The 15,806-nt window shown below is 45.1% G+C and overlaps 2 protein-coding genes across 2 annotated transcripts; one reads left to right on the top strand and one right to left on the bottom strand.

The window, feature by feature from the left end:
- The first annotated feature begins 9,538 nt into the window (after nt 1-9,538).
- LOC119454387 (uncharacterized) lies at nt 9,539-11,966 on the top strand. Its single transcript, XM_049668042.1, has 3 exons — nt 9,539-9,720; nt 10,515-10,633; nt 10,891-11,966. Exons 1-3 carry the CDS (start codon nt 9,539-9,541, stop codon nt 11,955-11,957), a joined length of 1,368 nt encoding a protein of 455 aa, XP_049523999.1. The 3' UTR covers nt 11,958-11,966.
- Nucleotides 11,967-12,220: 254 nt separating this feature from the next.
- On the bottom strand, nt 12,221-15,178 carry LOC119453750 (uncharacterized). Its single transcript, XM_049668041.1, has 6 exons — nt 14,971-15,178; nt 13,736-13,940; nt 13,182-13,560; nt 12,975-13,108; nt 12,855-12,919; nt 12,221-12,664 (listed from the first exon to the last, which is right to left on the bottom strand). Exons 1-6 carry the CDS (start codon nt 15,163-15,165, stop codon nt 12,263-12,265), a joined length of 1,380 nt encoding a protein of 459 aa, XP_049523998.1. The 5' UTR covers nt 15,166-15,178; the 3' UTR covers nt 12,221-12,262.
- Between the last annotated feature and the right edge of the window lie 628 nt (nt 15,179-15,806).

Below are 15,806 nucleotides of genomic sequence, written 5' to 3'. Positions count from 1 at the left end.
GATTGTCATAGCTTGAGTCCCCCACGCCTGTAGCATATTCCAGTTTAGGGCGTATTAGTGTCTTATAAAGCTGCAATTTTAAGCTACATGGAGCAGTAGAAAAGTTACGACGTAAATAGCCAAGCATGCGGTTAGCATTGTTAATAATGTACTCAATATGCAGCAACCAAGTTAGATTAGCCATGATGTGAACTCCTAGTTACTTGGTAATAGTTAACAGAATCCAAAGGAATGTTATTAAGATAATAAAGAGGAGAGCTAGTGGAAGTTCTATATACACGCATGACTTTGCACTTTTTAATGTTTAGGTCCACTAACCATTTCGCGCACCAGTTAGATATAGCGCGAAGGTCAGATTGCAATAGCTTAGTGTCGTCATTGTTAGTTATTTCCCGAAAAATGACACAGTCATCAGCAAAGAGATGAATGTTAGATGATATAACTGATGAGAGGTCATTAATATAAATGAGAAATAACAGGGGGCCTAAGACAGAACCTTCCGGAACGCCGGAATAAACTTCGCAAAAAGAAGTATGGCCGTTTGCCGCAACAAATTGTGATCTCTTAGTGAGGAAACATGCAATCCATTTTAAGACGTTACTGTCAAGATTTAGTTGGTGCAGTTTGTAAAGTAACAGTCTATGGCAAACCTTACGAAATGCTTTTCAAAAGTCGAGGAAAATGCAGTCGGCAAGCGATGATTGACCAAGAATCTGATGTAAGTGATGCCTAAAGGATATTAACTGTGTTTCACATGAATAAGTTTTCCAGAAGCCATGCTGTGCTGACGTGAAAAATGAATTAGATTCTAAAAAAATTGACTAGGTTAGTAAATATTATGTGCTCGAGCAGATTGCAACAAATACTAGTTAAAGAAATAGGGCGGTAATTAGTTGAGCAGTTTTTATTACCAGATTTATGCAGTGGAACGACCTTCCCAATTTTCCATTGTTTAGGAAATGCAGACATATCCAGTGACTGTTGGAAAATTTTTCTTAGTGTGATGGAACTGTAAGCACTAGTATTTTTCAAAAAGTTTGTGTTAATACCATCATAGCCAGGAGGAGAATCATTCTTAAGTGCTTCAATCAGTCGTACGACGCCAAGTGGTTCAACAATCACTGGTGACATAGGTAAATAATTGTGTGAGCTCACAGCAGGTAATTCAATATGGCTATCCACAGAGAGAAAGAGAGAGAGATTCAACTTTAATGGTGCCAGCAATTCACGAGGGCGGACGCAGCCTCCCTCCGCCTAGCAGAAGGCCGAGATCCCCTGGGTCTCAGGGGCTGCCTCGGCTAGCTGGACGGCCCAGACCTGGTCTTGCTGGTCTGAGCTGAGCAGCATCCACAGAAAAATGTTTAATGAAAGATTCGTTAAGAACAGTGGCGCCATGGTTTTCACTAATCTGGTTACCGGATAAGACAATCAAGGAAATATGGTTGTCAGATGGTGGGTTAATGACTCGCCAAAATTTTTTGCGTTAGTTTGTAACATAGACGGCAAAACGTTAGTAACAAAGTTATGTTTAGCGGATTTGAGCGCACCTATGTAGATGGTCGATGCAGATTTGTAAGCAGCCCAGCGGGGGTGGTTAGTAGGCAAACATCTGGCGGCACAATAGAAACGTTTCTTTTGGTTAGATAGACGTTTGGTATAAGTATTGTGCCAGGGCGCATGTGCGTTTGAAGTGATAAAGCGATTAGGGATATATTTATTTGTTTGACGTGCGACTTCATTTATAAAGATATCCCAGTTCGACTGCACTGAACGAGTATCAAAATTGCTTAAAAAGATGTCTAAAAATGTGTTAGTTCACTGGTAATCATGTCAAAGTTGGCTTTCTTGTAGTCCCGTATCGTTTTCCTTTTTTATTGCGATAGCAATTATATGGACACTTCAACGGGATTTCTGCCGTCGGCGTCGCCGTCGCCGTGAGGTTCCGTATAGATAAAATCTTCGCCGCGCGCCGTATGCCCCAGAGGCAGCGTGCGGGGACGCGCGCTATCACGGAGAGCGAACGCACTCTATCTCCCACGCGCAAGCAAGGAAGCGGAAAGCCAGCGCCGGCACTTCTCTGCCAACAACCGCGCCCGTCGCTCGTCCGCAGTCTCTTATCTCTCCCACGCGCAAGCAAGGAAGCGGGAAGCCAGCGCCGGAAGGAGCGGGGGGGGGGGGGGGGGGGGGGGGCGCACTTCTACGCTGCCAACAACCGCGCTCGTCGTTCGTTCGACCGCACCGTCTCTTATCTCCACACGGCTCTGACCTTTATGCGCATTCGCCGCTCAGTTTCCGTTGAAGCGATAGACCGCACGTACCTTCGCCCGCTCCTGCGGCGTATATATCCGCTCGCTGCCAGCGTTTTGACGGTCGTTGTCTGCAGTCATTCAGTGTGATCTATTCATGTTTGTTTGGGCGCGCTCACACCACGCTTCTTCAATCAGTTAGTAATAGTCGGGCCACATTTTCCAACGCACGCTACACATGCAATGCTGCCCGGGTCGGCAGTGCAGCGCTACAGGTGTGTCCCTTCGCACGCGCTGCCCACGGGAAGCGCTTCTCATCAACACCGCCGTTTCACACGCGCCTTCTCGTGGTCATCGAGTCTCTGTTCATGTCGGTTTACTTACGCCGCAGCACACCTGCTTACTTAATCAGCTCATGTTTACTACAATTCATATTGCTACCAAAGCCGCTCACCTTACTTCGTATGACATTGCTGTGTTGCTATCGCAGTCATCGCTTCGCCCTTAGGGCGAAACTGTGACATTTTTTTGTTTGCCTTAGGACAGGGTGCAATCAATGAAAACGAAAGTAATGAATGATCACTGATGCCTGGTGCATAGGTGATAGCGGTAGCGAAATCTGGTCGAGTCGTTAGTAGTAGATCAAGAAATTCACGAGGTTGTGGCAAAGACGGCAATGAATAAGGTGGATTTGCGTTCCATATTATACTCGGAAAGTTGAAATCTCCTAATAGAAACAAAGGATATGAAGGAAATTGGGTACAAACTATATTAATTGCATCATGCAGTTCATCGGTAAATGTTGAAGGTGAGGATGGAGAGCGATAGCATTAGCCTAATGTAATCTTGTGGTAGCTAATGGTTACTATGGCCCAGAGTAATTCAAGTTCAGTCTTAAAATGAATGCACGAAGAAGGAACGTCCTTTGAGACGGCAAGAAGGACGCCGCCTCCCCTACGCATTGTCCGATCACAACGGTATATCTGAAAGCGGTTCAAGTCGTCAAAGATTGCATGATCGCGGACATGCTCGTGGAGCCATGTTTCCGTTAAGGCAACTATATTTGCGCTACACGTGTCAATAGCTGATGATAAAGAATTATACTTGTTTAGTACACTTCTAACGTTAGAAAAAAGAACTGATATCTGAGGACGGGATTCGCGGCCAACTGCCCTCACGCATCCCTATGTAGACGTGCTAGCCGAAGAAGTATGGGCATGACTGGTATGATCGATGCGTTTTTTAACCTTTAGAACTTTATCACACTTTGAAAAATACATGTAGCATTTGTTATTAATGAGCAAGTTGTTGTAACGTAACTTGAATTGTGGTGAACCGGGCTGAGCTTTCCCAAAGTCAATGAGTATTTTACGAGCCTGTCGTGTTGCGATTGAAAAGTCTTCGCTCACTGTGATGTTCTTATCCTTTAGTTGATTACGTAGTGACAGTACTTTCTGTTTTATATTGAAGTCAGTAAACTTAGCAACAATGGGGCGACACTTAGTAGGTGAAAAGTTAACTAAATGGTGCGCCCTTTGAAATGATTCACTGGGAAATCTGTCAAAAACGGTAGCAATTAAATTTGTTAATTTTACTTCAGTTTCCTGTCAGGTTTCTTTCGAATCTGGAACTCCGTGAAATATTAAGTTGTCCCGTCGTGATCTGTCCTCTAGATCGGTTAGTCTGGGTTGCACCTGATTATTTTCATCGGCCAGTTCTTCCACAGATTTTTGAATATTTGTTAGTTCTGCTGTCATGTGATCTAGCTTTTTAGATTTTTCTTCTAATTCGTCAAGCTGCTTCCGGATGCCAGTAATTTCCATGTGAATGCTTTTTTGCCCGGTTTTAATTGCTTTAACATCAGCGGCAAGATCAGACTGACTTTTAGAGATCTGTAAGGAACGACAGTGTACGTCTTTCAACATGTTGTATCGTGCATTCATTTGCTCGGCAGGATTTTCAGGTAAGTCATCAAATTCTTGTGGCACTGTGCTACGGGTGGTAGGTCCAGGGTTAGTTTCAATGTCACCGGAACACAGCAATAGATATGCCATTGAAAAACATTCGCTCAAAGTATCGCACAGCACCCGTGGGCATGGTAGTAGACAGCAGTACTACCGTGCCTTAGACAGCAGTAGGCAGCGGTTGTTCGATTTTTTAGCATATAGTGAAGGTTGTGTACACACCTGCACTGTGAAGAAGTATAGTGTCTTAGAGCGGTACGAGGACCACTGTTCCCATGCCCACTGAATCCGATGTCCAGGCGTTCCTGGTTAAAACTGTTGGCGGCATTGAGTTAATATACTGACTCTAGAGGACAAGCTGCCCATAGAGTCCATGCACTGAAATCGGTCACCGCCAGAGCGCCGCCATTATGATACGCTGACGTTGCCAGCTCCTGAAACGCTTGCTAGACTTGGCGATAGTAATCAGAAATCGATAGTAATCAGTAAACAATATGGCAACCTATAGCTTGTGTGTCTGCAGCCGTGTGCGCGTGGGTGTGGGAGGTGTTGGCCGTGCAGCTGGCATTTACGCAAGCCAAGGATGATCCTGTTAAAATTTCCGGCAGTATGTGGCTTTCAACGGTCACGCAATAGCGAAAATACCGTATAGCTGTTCAGGCTTCCCTGTTTGCCGTCGCAAGCTTCACTTGACGAGCAATTGGTAAAAAAAATGCTGTACTGTGATGCTTCTCGAACGATTACGATGAATCACGAAAGCTGGCAACTCGCGTGATGTTCTGAACAAGTCGGACACGTTTACTTACGTGTGAAGGGAAATGCCAGAGCCCTGTGAAGCTTTAATCTTGCAAGAAAGGCACGAAGGTGCCATCGCGTCATCCGATGTCGTCGTGCGATCACATGTCAAAGCTAAACTATACCAAACGAAACCACAGAACACCCATAACGAAACTACCACGCATCCGAAAACACAAATAAAAACTATCCGAAACCGAAACTCGCGTTATTGAATAAATGAGTACATCGTGAATTGCATAAATTACGTTAGCAAGCGCTTCCTGTAAGCTTAATATTCACACATCACCTTCATAACGCCATCAGGTATTCGTTTTTTATCACACAGCATAAGGCGACTTATACTTGTTTTCATCTCTCGAAAATAATTGCGCTGACCACATTGACAAGTTACAAGATGGCACCGACAAGATGGCGGCGCCCTAGCGGTCCCCCCTTTTTCGGCCCAGGGGCTCTATTCCGGACACGCATGGCGGCTGCACGGCCGCCATTATCCGCCATCTTGGCTGTCTTATTGGCTGCCCAGAGGTCACGTGTTTTGAAATTTGTGCCGGGAAACGGAAGTTTTGCAAAATGCAATTTTGCGTTTTCGTCAGAATGACGAAACGTGACGTGGAGCTGCAAATTTTATCGACTAGTACTGTTTTGTGGTCCTTGGCACCTATATTGCGACTTTAGCACTTTAAAAAGAAACTGGACGGTAGTGCGCAGAAGTTCGTGCAATGCATCTGCAATTTCGCGAATATGTGGTGGCGTTCCAAGATAGCCGGCATGTCAGCTTGTTCATTGGCTGAAGGAATATCCCGCGAGAAGCGTCACAGGAAAGGCTGTTTCGTAAACGTCAATTTGACGTTGCGTGACGTTGCGCTGGGCCGCCATTGCAGAGATTTTCCGCCATAATTTGTGGTGCGACGAGCCGCGCGAATTATGGTAATGAGCGGCCATATGCAATGACAGTGGAGAGGCATGCGTATCGCCGCATTTTCCCTGTCATTTGGGGCCATGAAAATCTTTTGTTCACAACGCGTGTTCATAGCATTTGCATCGCTTTCGGGTGGTGTTGGCATTTGTGTTTTGCACCATCATTTTTATTAAAAACACGTTTATTTGAAATAATATTGGTTGAAACTAGCACACTTTCTGCGACATTTCGCACTTTTCACTATTGCGTTTGTATTGTAATCAATATTAATGACTTTTCGCATCATCAAAGGCTATGACAACGGTGACTTTTTAATTTACAAAAATAAATGTACGCAAGACGGCGCCTTGAAGTTTCCTCTCGCGGTGCGAGTAAGCAGCGAAGTGCACAAGAGATGGCAGTGCCGGCGTTTGCGTCGCTCAAGCGGATACCTGAGGCGCGCGCAACGCTATCGATGATGTTCGGCCGCTTCTCAGCCAGACGAGTCGGGCTGAGTCACTTGCGGATCACGAGATAGCGATAACGCGGCCTAGAGCGTGCGCTCATCATCACTGGTAGGTCGCGTGTGTTGTCTCAAGGTAGAAAGCAAGCGCGTGGGCGCCGATATACGATGACTCATTCAGTTTCCCGATGACACGCATCCTATCTAATGAAGCAGACGACAGCCTGCGCGCATGCAGACGACGGAAGCGAGAAACGATTTTGATGGAATAATCGTACGCTTTGAGCTAGCGGCTTTATTTTTACTGGGGAGGAAAACTGTTTTCCTTTATCAAGAATGCTAGGTTCAATGCCTACATTACAGTTTCTTAGGCGAAACGTCAAATTTGCGTGACCTTACGAAAGCGAAACGGGGCTATCGGCGCCATTTTGTAAGCGTCGCGCCTACGTCACGCCTCGAAGAAAATGGCGGAATGTCCAGAATAGCGGCTAGCTTTGCCTCTAGAGTCAGTTATATTAACTCTATGGTTGGCGGCAGTTGCTGTTGGTGACGATGGGGCTGGTCGGTTTTCGAAGAGTACCCAGGGGGCGTCATTTCTCGGCGTGTGTTGATCGAGTGCACTGACGAAGCTCGTTGTTGGCAGCGATGCACTGACATGCGCCAAGCCAGCTGTGGACAGCGATAACCACGGGAGGGCAACCGCAAGCAGGGCCTGCATGGTGAAGAAGTAGTGTCTTAGGAGCGGTACAAGGACTACTGTTCTGATGCCCACTCATCATGGGTCCTTTATTAGACTGCATATTGGAGTTATAACTAAAAGCTTTCCCAACAACTTTTGTCGGGACTGCCAGAACAAAATCGAGTCCAGCATGTCAGATTCGACGAAGGGCTCCCCTGTATCTTTAATCGCATTCAGAAATTTAGTTCTTGCTCACGGTCGGCTACACTTAGCTTGAACACTTCCTTGAAGGTGCAGCATTCTATAGTTTAATGTCGTGATGTTTCATATTTTACAGTGCATACTTCATGAACCTTAAGAAGAACGAGTTGCCAGAAGTAGCTGTAAACTTAGCTTGTGCGCAGCGTTCAACAGTGCGGACCTGATTCTGTTGGGCAGGCTGTCTCTGTAATCGTGAAGCACGCCTCCAATATTAACCCCGAAACTGGAATGATAAACCTCGAAAAAAATTTTATGAGCGGCATTAACTTAGATCTGCATATTTGGGACAACATTCTTCTACCAAATATCATGCCAGGAATGCCTATTGCATTTTTACTGGTCTTGACGACCAAAACTAATTTGATTATTTGTTTGTGAAAACAAAATACTTTGTAAATTACAAGAAAATGCACATATACATATGCGCAAAATTGATAAAATTCACGGCGAGCTAAGTCGCCATTGCAGTTGACGGCCTAAGAACTATAAACATGCACAGTCCGCACCCATTGATATTCCACACCCCGCATCATTTTGAACTTCCGAACTTTTATTTTCCATCGACTACAGTCCAGGAAATACGGTAATTATATCCGGCGCGTAATACACAAAGTTTTAGCATTGGATGTATTATGAGATTTCGTTCACGGAATTGTAATATTGTTTATCATTCCTGAGAGCCAGGGTTATAAATAAGCCAACTTCGTTCTTGAATACATCGCGAACATTAAGTATACTTGTGTAGGAACAGACGACCGGAATGAAAATTTTGCTTCCTACAGACACTAGATGTTAACTTGTGCTTTCATATGCATGCAATAAACTACATCAACTTGCAGTGGTTGCCGAGAAAAAGTACTTCTTCGTACCTGCATATTTTAATTAAAGCCCCCGAGATAAAGGTTCCTCTTAACGCCTCCATTATAAACGAAAATGAAAAAAGATGGCTGACTAATGGAGTAGCACACGAGGAATAAGGATTATAAACAAGGATAAGGTGCCTCAGAAAGGCTGGCCAACGTTTCGATAGGAGGACCTATCTTCGAAAAAGGCGGCCTCGTCATCCTCGGCGGGTTAGTTTTAAAGGGTTAGTGGAGTGATGTCACGTCGATGTCGGCTGTGGCTGGCTGTAAAGGGAGAGACTGAATAGAAAATGAGCGCTGGCGCTTGGCTGGCTAGGCGCGGTTTCTAAGACGAGGGGACAAGGGCGGGAGAGCGAGAAAGCGGCAAAAAAATTAAAAAAAACAAAAAAAAACGTCAGAGGGGGTTGGGGGAGCGAGAGGCGAGTGAGCGTTCCGAGGTGCCGTGGGCGGCGTGCGTTTGGGTTCCCTGAAGAGCCGGTCAGTGTGCAAGTAACAATACGAGTTGAAAGCATGACTTGAGTAGCGTAGCATCAAGGCATCGGGTAATTTTGTGCTTGACAGGGAGCAGCTTGGTCCCTAAAGGGACGGTAGCCTCACTAGTTCGCCGTAGGCGTCGTCGCGGCGGTATACAGAATTGGCGAGACCATGTGTGGTCAAGGCGCCGAAAAAGGTATCCTGGCGTCTGGGATTTTGGACTGTCTCGGTGTGGATCTTGTGTGGAGAAGGAAAAAAAACCGGCACAGGAGGGTGACAGTGGAGAAAAAATATAATTAGAAATATAAACATAGGGGGGGGGGAGGCAGGTGTACCTGGAAAAGCGCTCGTGTGGTTGATCAATGCGTAAAAGCATGGAGGACGATAATAAATTGAGTGGTAGGGGAGATGCAGGGAAGAACTGGAAATGGAAGAATAGGTGAGGTTGAGGAAAAAAAAAACCGCCACAGGAGAGTGACAGCGGAAGAAATATAATTTGAAACATAAACACGGAGGGGACAGGTGTACCTGGAAAAGCGTTCCTATGGTTGATCAATGATCAATGGAGGAGGATAATAAATTGAGTGGTAGGGTAGATGTAGGGAAGAACTGGAAATGGAAGAATAGGTGAGGTTGAGCATCGAGATTAGCTGGAGGTTTAACTTGTTTTGCGCCTTTCTTATTGGTATACGCCCCTGACAGTGGAGTTTGCCGGCGAGGGCAGCGCCACCTGTAGCGGCGAAAGCGCAACTCTGGTACTGATCCAAAGTCAGTCGACGGCGTGGAATCCAGCTGGCGAACGTGTTGTTGTTATCGCCGCGTGTGATTCGAAACTTCTGAATCACGTGCGCCGCCGTCCTGCAGGTGAGCGTTCTCATACCGCTGTTTTACGATGGCAAATGTGCAAGACATCGAAAACTGCCCAGGAAAAAAAGCGAGGGGACGGCGGTACTGCTGCGTCAAAGACTGTCACGGCCGCGCGGGACTGCCGGGTCTCCTACTCTACAGATTTCCTGGCCGGCCGTGGGAAGAGCAGCGCCGGAAGAAATGGATTGCTGCTGTGCGCAGAGTGAAGTAAGTGTGTAGCATTTTTGAACGGGAAATGGCATTGTGATTATTACCTTTATGTTGGCAGCCGCGGCAACGCAAAATAAGAGGGAGTGTATTTCGATGGCTTGTTAATATTGTTCTGTTTCTTCAGTTGCGCGATGCATGCAGTCAAAGTTATAGCTTTTAGTGTAAGCAAACTGCATGGTCATCTGGTAACCGTGAACTTTACCTTTTAGCGAAGCCGACGGCTCTCAGTGGACGCCGACGTCGTCGTCGAGAATCTGCTCAAGGCATTTCGTGAATGGAGTGAAAGACAACATTGAGAAGCATCCTGGATACAACCCAACGTTGTTCCCAGCGGCCTACCGAGTGAGGCCATTCAATGCAACCGAGAACCTTGCTAGATATCAAAGGCAAGTCATGTCAATGGCATAAAACATTAACTGTGTGGCACCATTACGAGGTCGCTGGTTTTATTCCCGGCCGTGGCGGCCGCATTTCGACGGGGGCGAAATGCAAAACGCTCGTTCTCTTCGATTTTGGTGAACTTAAAAAAAAAGAGAAAAAAAAAACAAGTGGTCAAAACCAACAGGCAGTTCCCCACTACGGCGTGCTTCATAATCATATAGTTTTTTGCACACTAAACCCCACAATCCACTTTATAATTTTGCTTTATTTGGCACCATTAGGTGTGCTACACACTCATATCAATTTTAATTTCATTTGCCATTCCTCTAGAAGATAAAACGGAAATAAGGAAAAAGACTGACTGCTGTCAGTTTGTTCCACTTATTACTAACCTTTTACTCACTTTTCAGGTGGAGCAAACGCACCACGAATCTCACTGGGATTAATGAACATCAAGAAGTTGGAGTAAGCAGTGATCAGGCACTTCAAGACTCAAGTGAAACCATGGACATATTTGATTCTATGTTGAGTGGGCTACAGCCAACTGCTGAGACAATGAGGTCCTCATGTGATCAGGTAAATCATCTGATTTTAGGTGATTACACGAACAGCAATTTTAAGAAATGTTCTCACTTTGTTCACATGGCAGACATGCACATTATTTTGCAATTCATCTATTTTGAGAGGTCGAAGCTGTTAGAATCTTTTTTTAGAAACTATCCTCCATTCTAAGCAGTTAAATAATTGTTATGCAATATTTTTCTAATTCCTCTTGTTTTATCCCAGGCCTGCCAAACCGAAGCTTGCGAAGGCACTGCAACACCGTTTCCGTATTTGTATGCTCAATACAAGAAACTGACGCTTGCACTCAGATTAATCACACTGTCACGTGTGATGCTGATGTACAATGCCAACCCATCACAGCCTCCCGTCACAGTGGGCCAGACATCAGATCCAGTTACTTTGGTGGCTATGAGAGTGTTAAATCCTCCAGTGCTGCTATGAGAGATCTGTGCGGTGTGAGTGTTGATGTGTTTGCACTCTTGCTTGGTATAATCCCTAATCCTGCAGACCGAACATGTGATGTCTCATTGTTTGACAGGCTTGTTATGTTCTTAATGAAACTGAAGCTGGGAATTTCTTTTGCATCTCTTGCGGTACTATTTTCTGTACGTGGAAGAACAGCCTCACGCCACTTTCAAAGCATCCTCCGGACACTGAGTACTGCAACTCAAAAATGGATCTATCGACCACCGTCGCACGTGATAATGTCAACAATGCCGAACTGCTTCAAGATCCACTACCCTGGCTGCACCATGATCATAGACTGTACCGAGGTAAGAACGGAGAAGCCAAGCACTGTGCAGCAGCAGCGAGTGCTGTACTCAAATTATAAAGGTGGCTACACACTCAAATTCCTGGTTGGAATAGCCCCTTGTGGAGCAGTCTGTTTTCGATCAAAGGCATATGGCGGGCGCTGTTCTGATGCATTTATTACTGTTGACTCTGGCTTCTTGGATCTGGTGGAGCCAGGTGACATCATCATGGCGGACAAGGGCTTCCCAGGCATCAAGTCAGGGGTTGAGGAAGCTCATGCTGTTCTTGTGATGCCCCCTTTCTTACAAGGGCATGGCCAGTTTAGTGACGGTGAAATATTGGAAACGTACAACATCGCACAGGTTAGAATTCACGTTGAAAGAATAATTCAGCGCATAAAGACGTACAACATCCTCAACTCGCGGGTTGCCACAGAGATGATTGCAAAAATGTCAGACGTATTTCATGTGTGCTGTGTTTTGACAAACCTGCAATCACCTATCATAGATGAAGAGCGTGCGGACTCTACAATCTAAACTTTGCGAATGATTTTGTACTCCAGTGCGCTGAATGCAGTACAGCTTGAAGTCATCATTCTAGTCAATTGCTAAATGTAGTTATCATGGTTCAACTCTTAGCCATTTTGTTTGTGAATAAAGTGTTTATCAATTTGTCTGTGTTGACTTCTGTCCACGTACCACAAAACCATGTAGCATAAAGCCTACACACAATATTTATCAGTCAACCAGCACTAAAATCACTTTTGATAGCACAATTCACATGCTTTTATTAATTTTTGTGGCAAGTCTACACATTGAAAGCGTATGCACATTGTAAACTTCTATGCTTGCCGCCATCTAGCAAATGCTGGCAGCAGCCAAGCAAAGTAAAATTCCTCTAGTGCTCGCACTGATGCACACAGGAAACTATCATCTCTTTTAATGTCGGTGATTATGCTTTGCTTACTTGAATAGACAAAAAAATAGCAGCTCTTAACATTGCACACATACATTAGCAGCTGCACTTGCGTGTAGTACTTATGACTCCTCACGAGGGCAAGTCTGCCATCTACATACTTTATGTATGGCACAAATGAGCGTTCCAATTTGTGATCTATTATAATGTCGTCCTTTCTGGAAAATGGGCACTTTATCTCAAGAATGCTGGGCTTATGGTCGGATAGGAAGATTCCATCTGGGCTGCCAGCAAGCCACGGCTGGAGAGTATGCAGCACCAATCCAGTCTGAAAAATAGGATGTATCTATAAGCACGCAGTGTTTCAGAGACTTAATAGTTTGCCGATTAAAGGTAAAAGAGGTAAATACTAATATTCAAGATAAAAGACTAAAATACCAGTGTGGTAATTTCCTTTCCTACTTTAGTTATACTGACCTTCTTGTCATGTTAATGATTCAAAGAAAATTGTGTGGTACCTGTATAACCTGTACAGAAACTTTATCTTCAAACTCCTTCCGGGCAAGTGATTCCATCTTTATGCCTGAAAGAGAAATAACGTAAGTGAAACCTTACACTTCACATTTTTGAAGGCGTACCATATGTTGTGGCTTCCGACGAAAAGCTTGTTGTTCTCAGTAGTGAGTTAACCAAGTCGGCAGGGGCCTTTCTTGATCTCAGTATTGTGTGTGCCATAGAGAATGTTATTCGCACTTGTCGTTCTCGATGCCACCTGTTGGTGATGTAAGTATAAAGAGCAATGTAGACTCCAGGCAACAAATTGGCACACCACCTGCATCACTTACCTGAGGTTCATGGACTGGCCTTTTGTAAGGGCACATAGGAGACATGTGTCCTGGCACTTCACATTCTTCTCATAGTATGCCGCTGACTCCTTTGATAGCAACTTGCTGTGGTCCTTCTTTTTTATTAGTACCTTTGGGTACTCTTCTACAACTTCCAAGTAGTGATATGCATCTATGTGTGGGTCAAGGACCCCTTGAAGCTCGGCCATGCCCTCTTCTACCTTGGCAACACTTCTGTCAATAGTTTGATCGTCCATATTGTCATTAACTTCCCTAAGGATCGTGTTCATGTGACACCTCAATTCAGGAAGGCGATTTATCACGTAGTCTGGCTCCAGCATTGTGGGCACTTTTCCTGCGACGTACGGATGGGTATTTTCTGAAACAAAGCATGCAAAATAGTGTCATAAAGTACAGTTGCATTGATTATGTCCCACGGGCTTCCCCCCTTCATTGTCTATTTGTGCACATTTGGAAAGTGCTGAACGGTTGCTTACGAAAACATTATAAAAGGTACAATACACATATGCGTATTCTGTTGCAAATTTTCTTACCGCCAAAAAGCTTTTCAATAGATGCCTTGTCATTAATAAATGACGTCTTTGGTGGCCGCCCCCACTGCTGTGGTTGCGATGTTGAAGACACGTCCTCACTTTCGTTTATGTAGATCACAACTGCTGCACAGTGTTTGCAGTTTCCCGAGGCCCCGTATCGACAAGTGCAGCTTCCACCAATCAGGGCACGGTCAGTCTTGTTCAGCTGCAAGAATTAAATTTCGTAACTTCACCATGATGTATTGCCTTAACAAAAAAAGCATGTGAAGCTTAAACACCGCTCTTTATTAGGTGGCACGTAGCTAACATTTGTGAACATAATGTGCATTGAATAGGGCACAAATCCATTGTTTGCAATGGTCTCACAAAGCCATTCATGGAGATTTGCCTACTGAAGATTAATTCCCATATGACATTTTATTTATGTATAATCAAGGTTGGAGCACGATGCACGTCACTGACTCGGGACCTTGATGCTTACTTAATCGTATTGTCTTATGTGCCAAAGCTTCCCTGTGGAATATGAGCCAGGTCATGCTGCAGTAAGCCAGGTTTGCGTATCCGCGAGAAAAGTAATTAAATCAAAATAATTTCCACCACGGACTAGTAAAGCAAAGTACTGTTCCCATTTGACACTTCCTCCAAACCCCTCTAATCTGCGAATGCTTGGCAGTAATAAAAGTTCTTGAATGGCAAGAATACATTTGACAAGAATTGTATCTTGCCGGGAAGCCGACTTACAGATATTTATAAATTAACTGTCTTTTGGAACAATTTATTTTCCTGTACGAAGCGTATTGCTCGGTGGCTGCAGGTGTTCTGGCTTGCGTGAATCGCTGAGCGCTTCACGCTGTGCGGCTCTGCTTGGGTTCAGATTACCGGATACGGTCACCTGAGTTTTGGCGGCCGGTGCGGCCCAAGGTGGTGCCGGTGCCACGGCAGTTGTAAACAAAGTGGTGCGGTTCATTGGCAGGACATAGCAGTCCAACACAATTTTTGTGCGCGTTGCATAAAAGACCCTCTTAGTAATTCGAAAATATATGGCACCTATCGTCCGTAGCCAATGAAGCTTTGCAAGCGTGTCAAAACAGCACCACGGGAGAACACGTTTTGTCTACGGCGACTCGAAGGGCTAGCCAAGAACACCTACGCCTAACGCTTAATAAGCTCAGCCATGCCTGCAAACTCAACTGAGCTGCTTGATCAAACATAAAATGATAGTTGACTGTACTCACGTCCAGAGAAACGCTGTAGTTGTGTTTGCCTTGCTGAGAGTGACACTTCGCCAGCACAGTGACACCGGCGACTTCTTTCACGCTGTGAACGTGCCCGGCAGCGTAGAGCTTTTCCCCTTTAAGACGAATGGCAGGGCGTATCCGACCATCTAGTTTTAAGATTGGTTTGAAACCACACAGCAAAATGTGCGCCATTTGTTCGTTTGAAAACAAGCGTGGACACGCGATCACGTCGGCAGATCCGTGCGGGCAGCCTGAGCAGCGTGGTCCGTCAGTGTCAATTTTGACGGAAATTCCCGCGAGAGGCGCTGACGATCGCTGCGCCGCCGCGCCGCCTGGGCAGTGTCAGGAGCGTATAACAATTTAAGGTTTATGTTACTGCTTTTAGCGATTCTACGTTGCCACGTGATAAATTCATCCCCGTCGGGTTCAGGCATTTAAACTTGTGTATGAGGTATGATTCTGCGTATTTTCTCTCGCGAGGTGAACGACAATTTTTTTGTAGTATACAGAGTCTTGCTTCATCAAATATATAGCCGTGCTCATTGAAGTGGCTGGCTACTGCTTTAGGTAAATTTTGTTTTGTATCTGCGCGATGGCCGTTGAGTCTCGTGTGCATTTCTTGTCCAGTCTCACCTATGTATTGCTTGTTACAAGCTGCACATTCTAGACAGTAGACTACGTTGCTTGACGTGCAGGTGAAATTCGAAGTTACCTTGTGAATGAAATCTGACGCTGTACTTTTTACTGTAGTAGTAGATTGAATATGTTTGCATGTGGAACACCTGGAGCGGCCACAGGTACCGGATGTTGGCCTCGTCTTTGTGCTTAGTTTG

Source organism: Dermacentor silvarum, chromosome 5 (assembly GCF_013339745.2).
Source record: "Dermacentor silvarum isolate Dsil-2018 chromosome 5, BIME_Dsil_1.4, whole genome shotgun sequence".
NCBI lineage: Eukaryota > Metazoa > Arthropoda > Arachnida > Ixodida > Ixodidae > Dermacentor > Dermacentor silvarum.
Note: the sequence above shows the minus strand (reverse complement) of the source record. Positions and strands in the feature narration are given on the sequence as shown.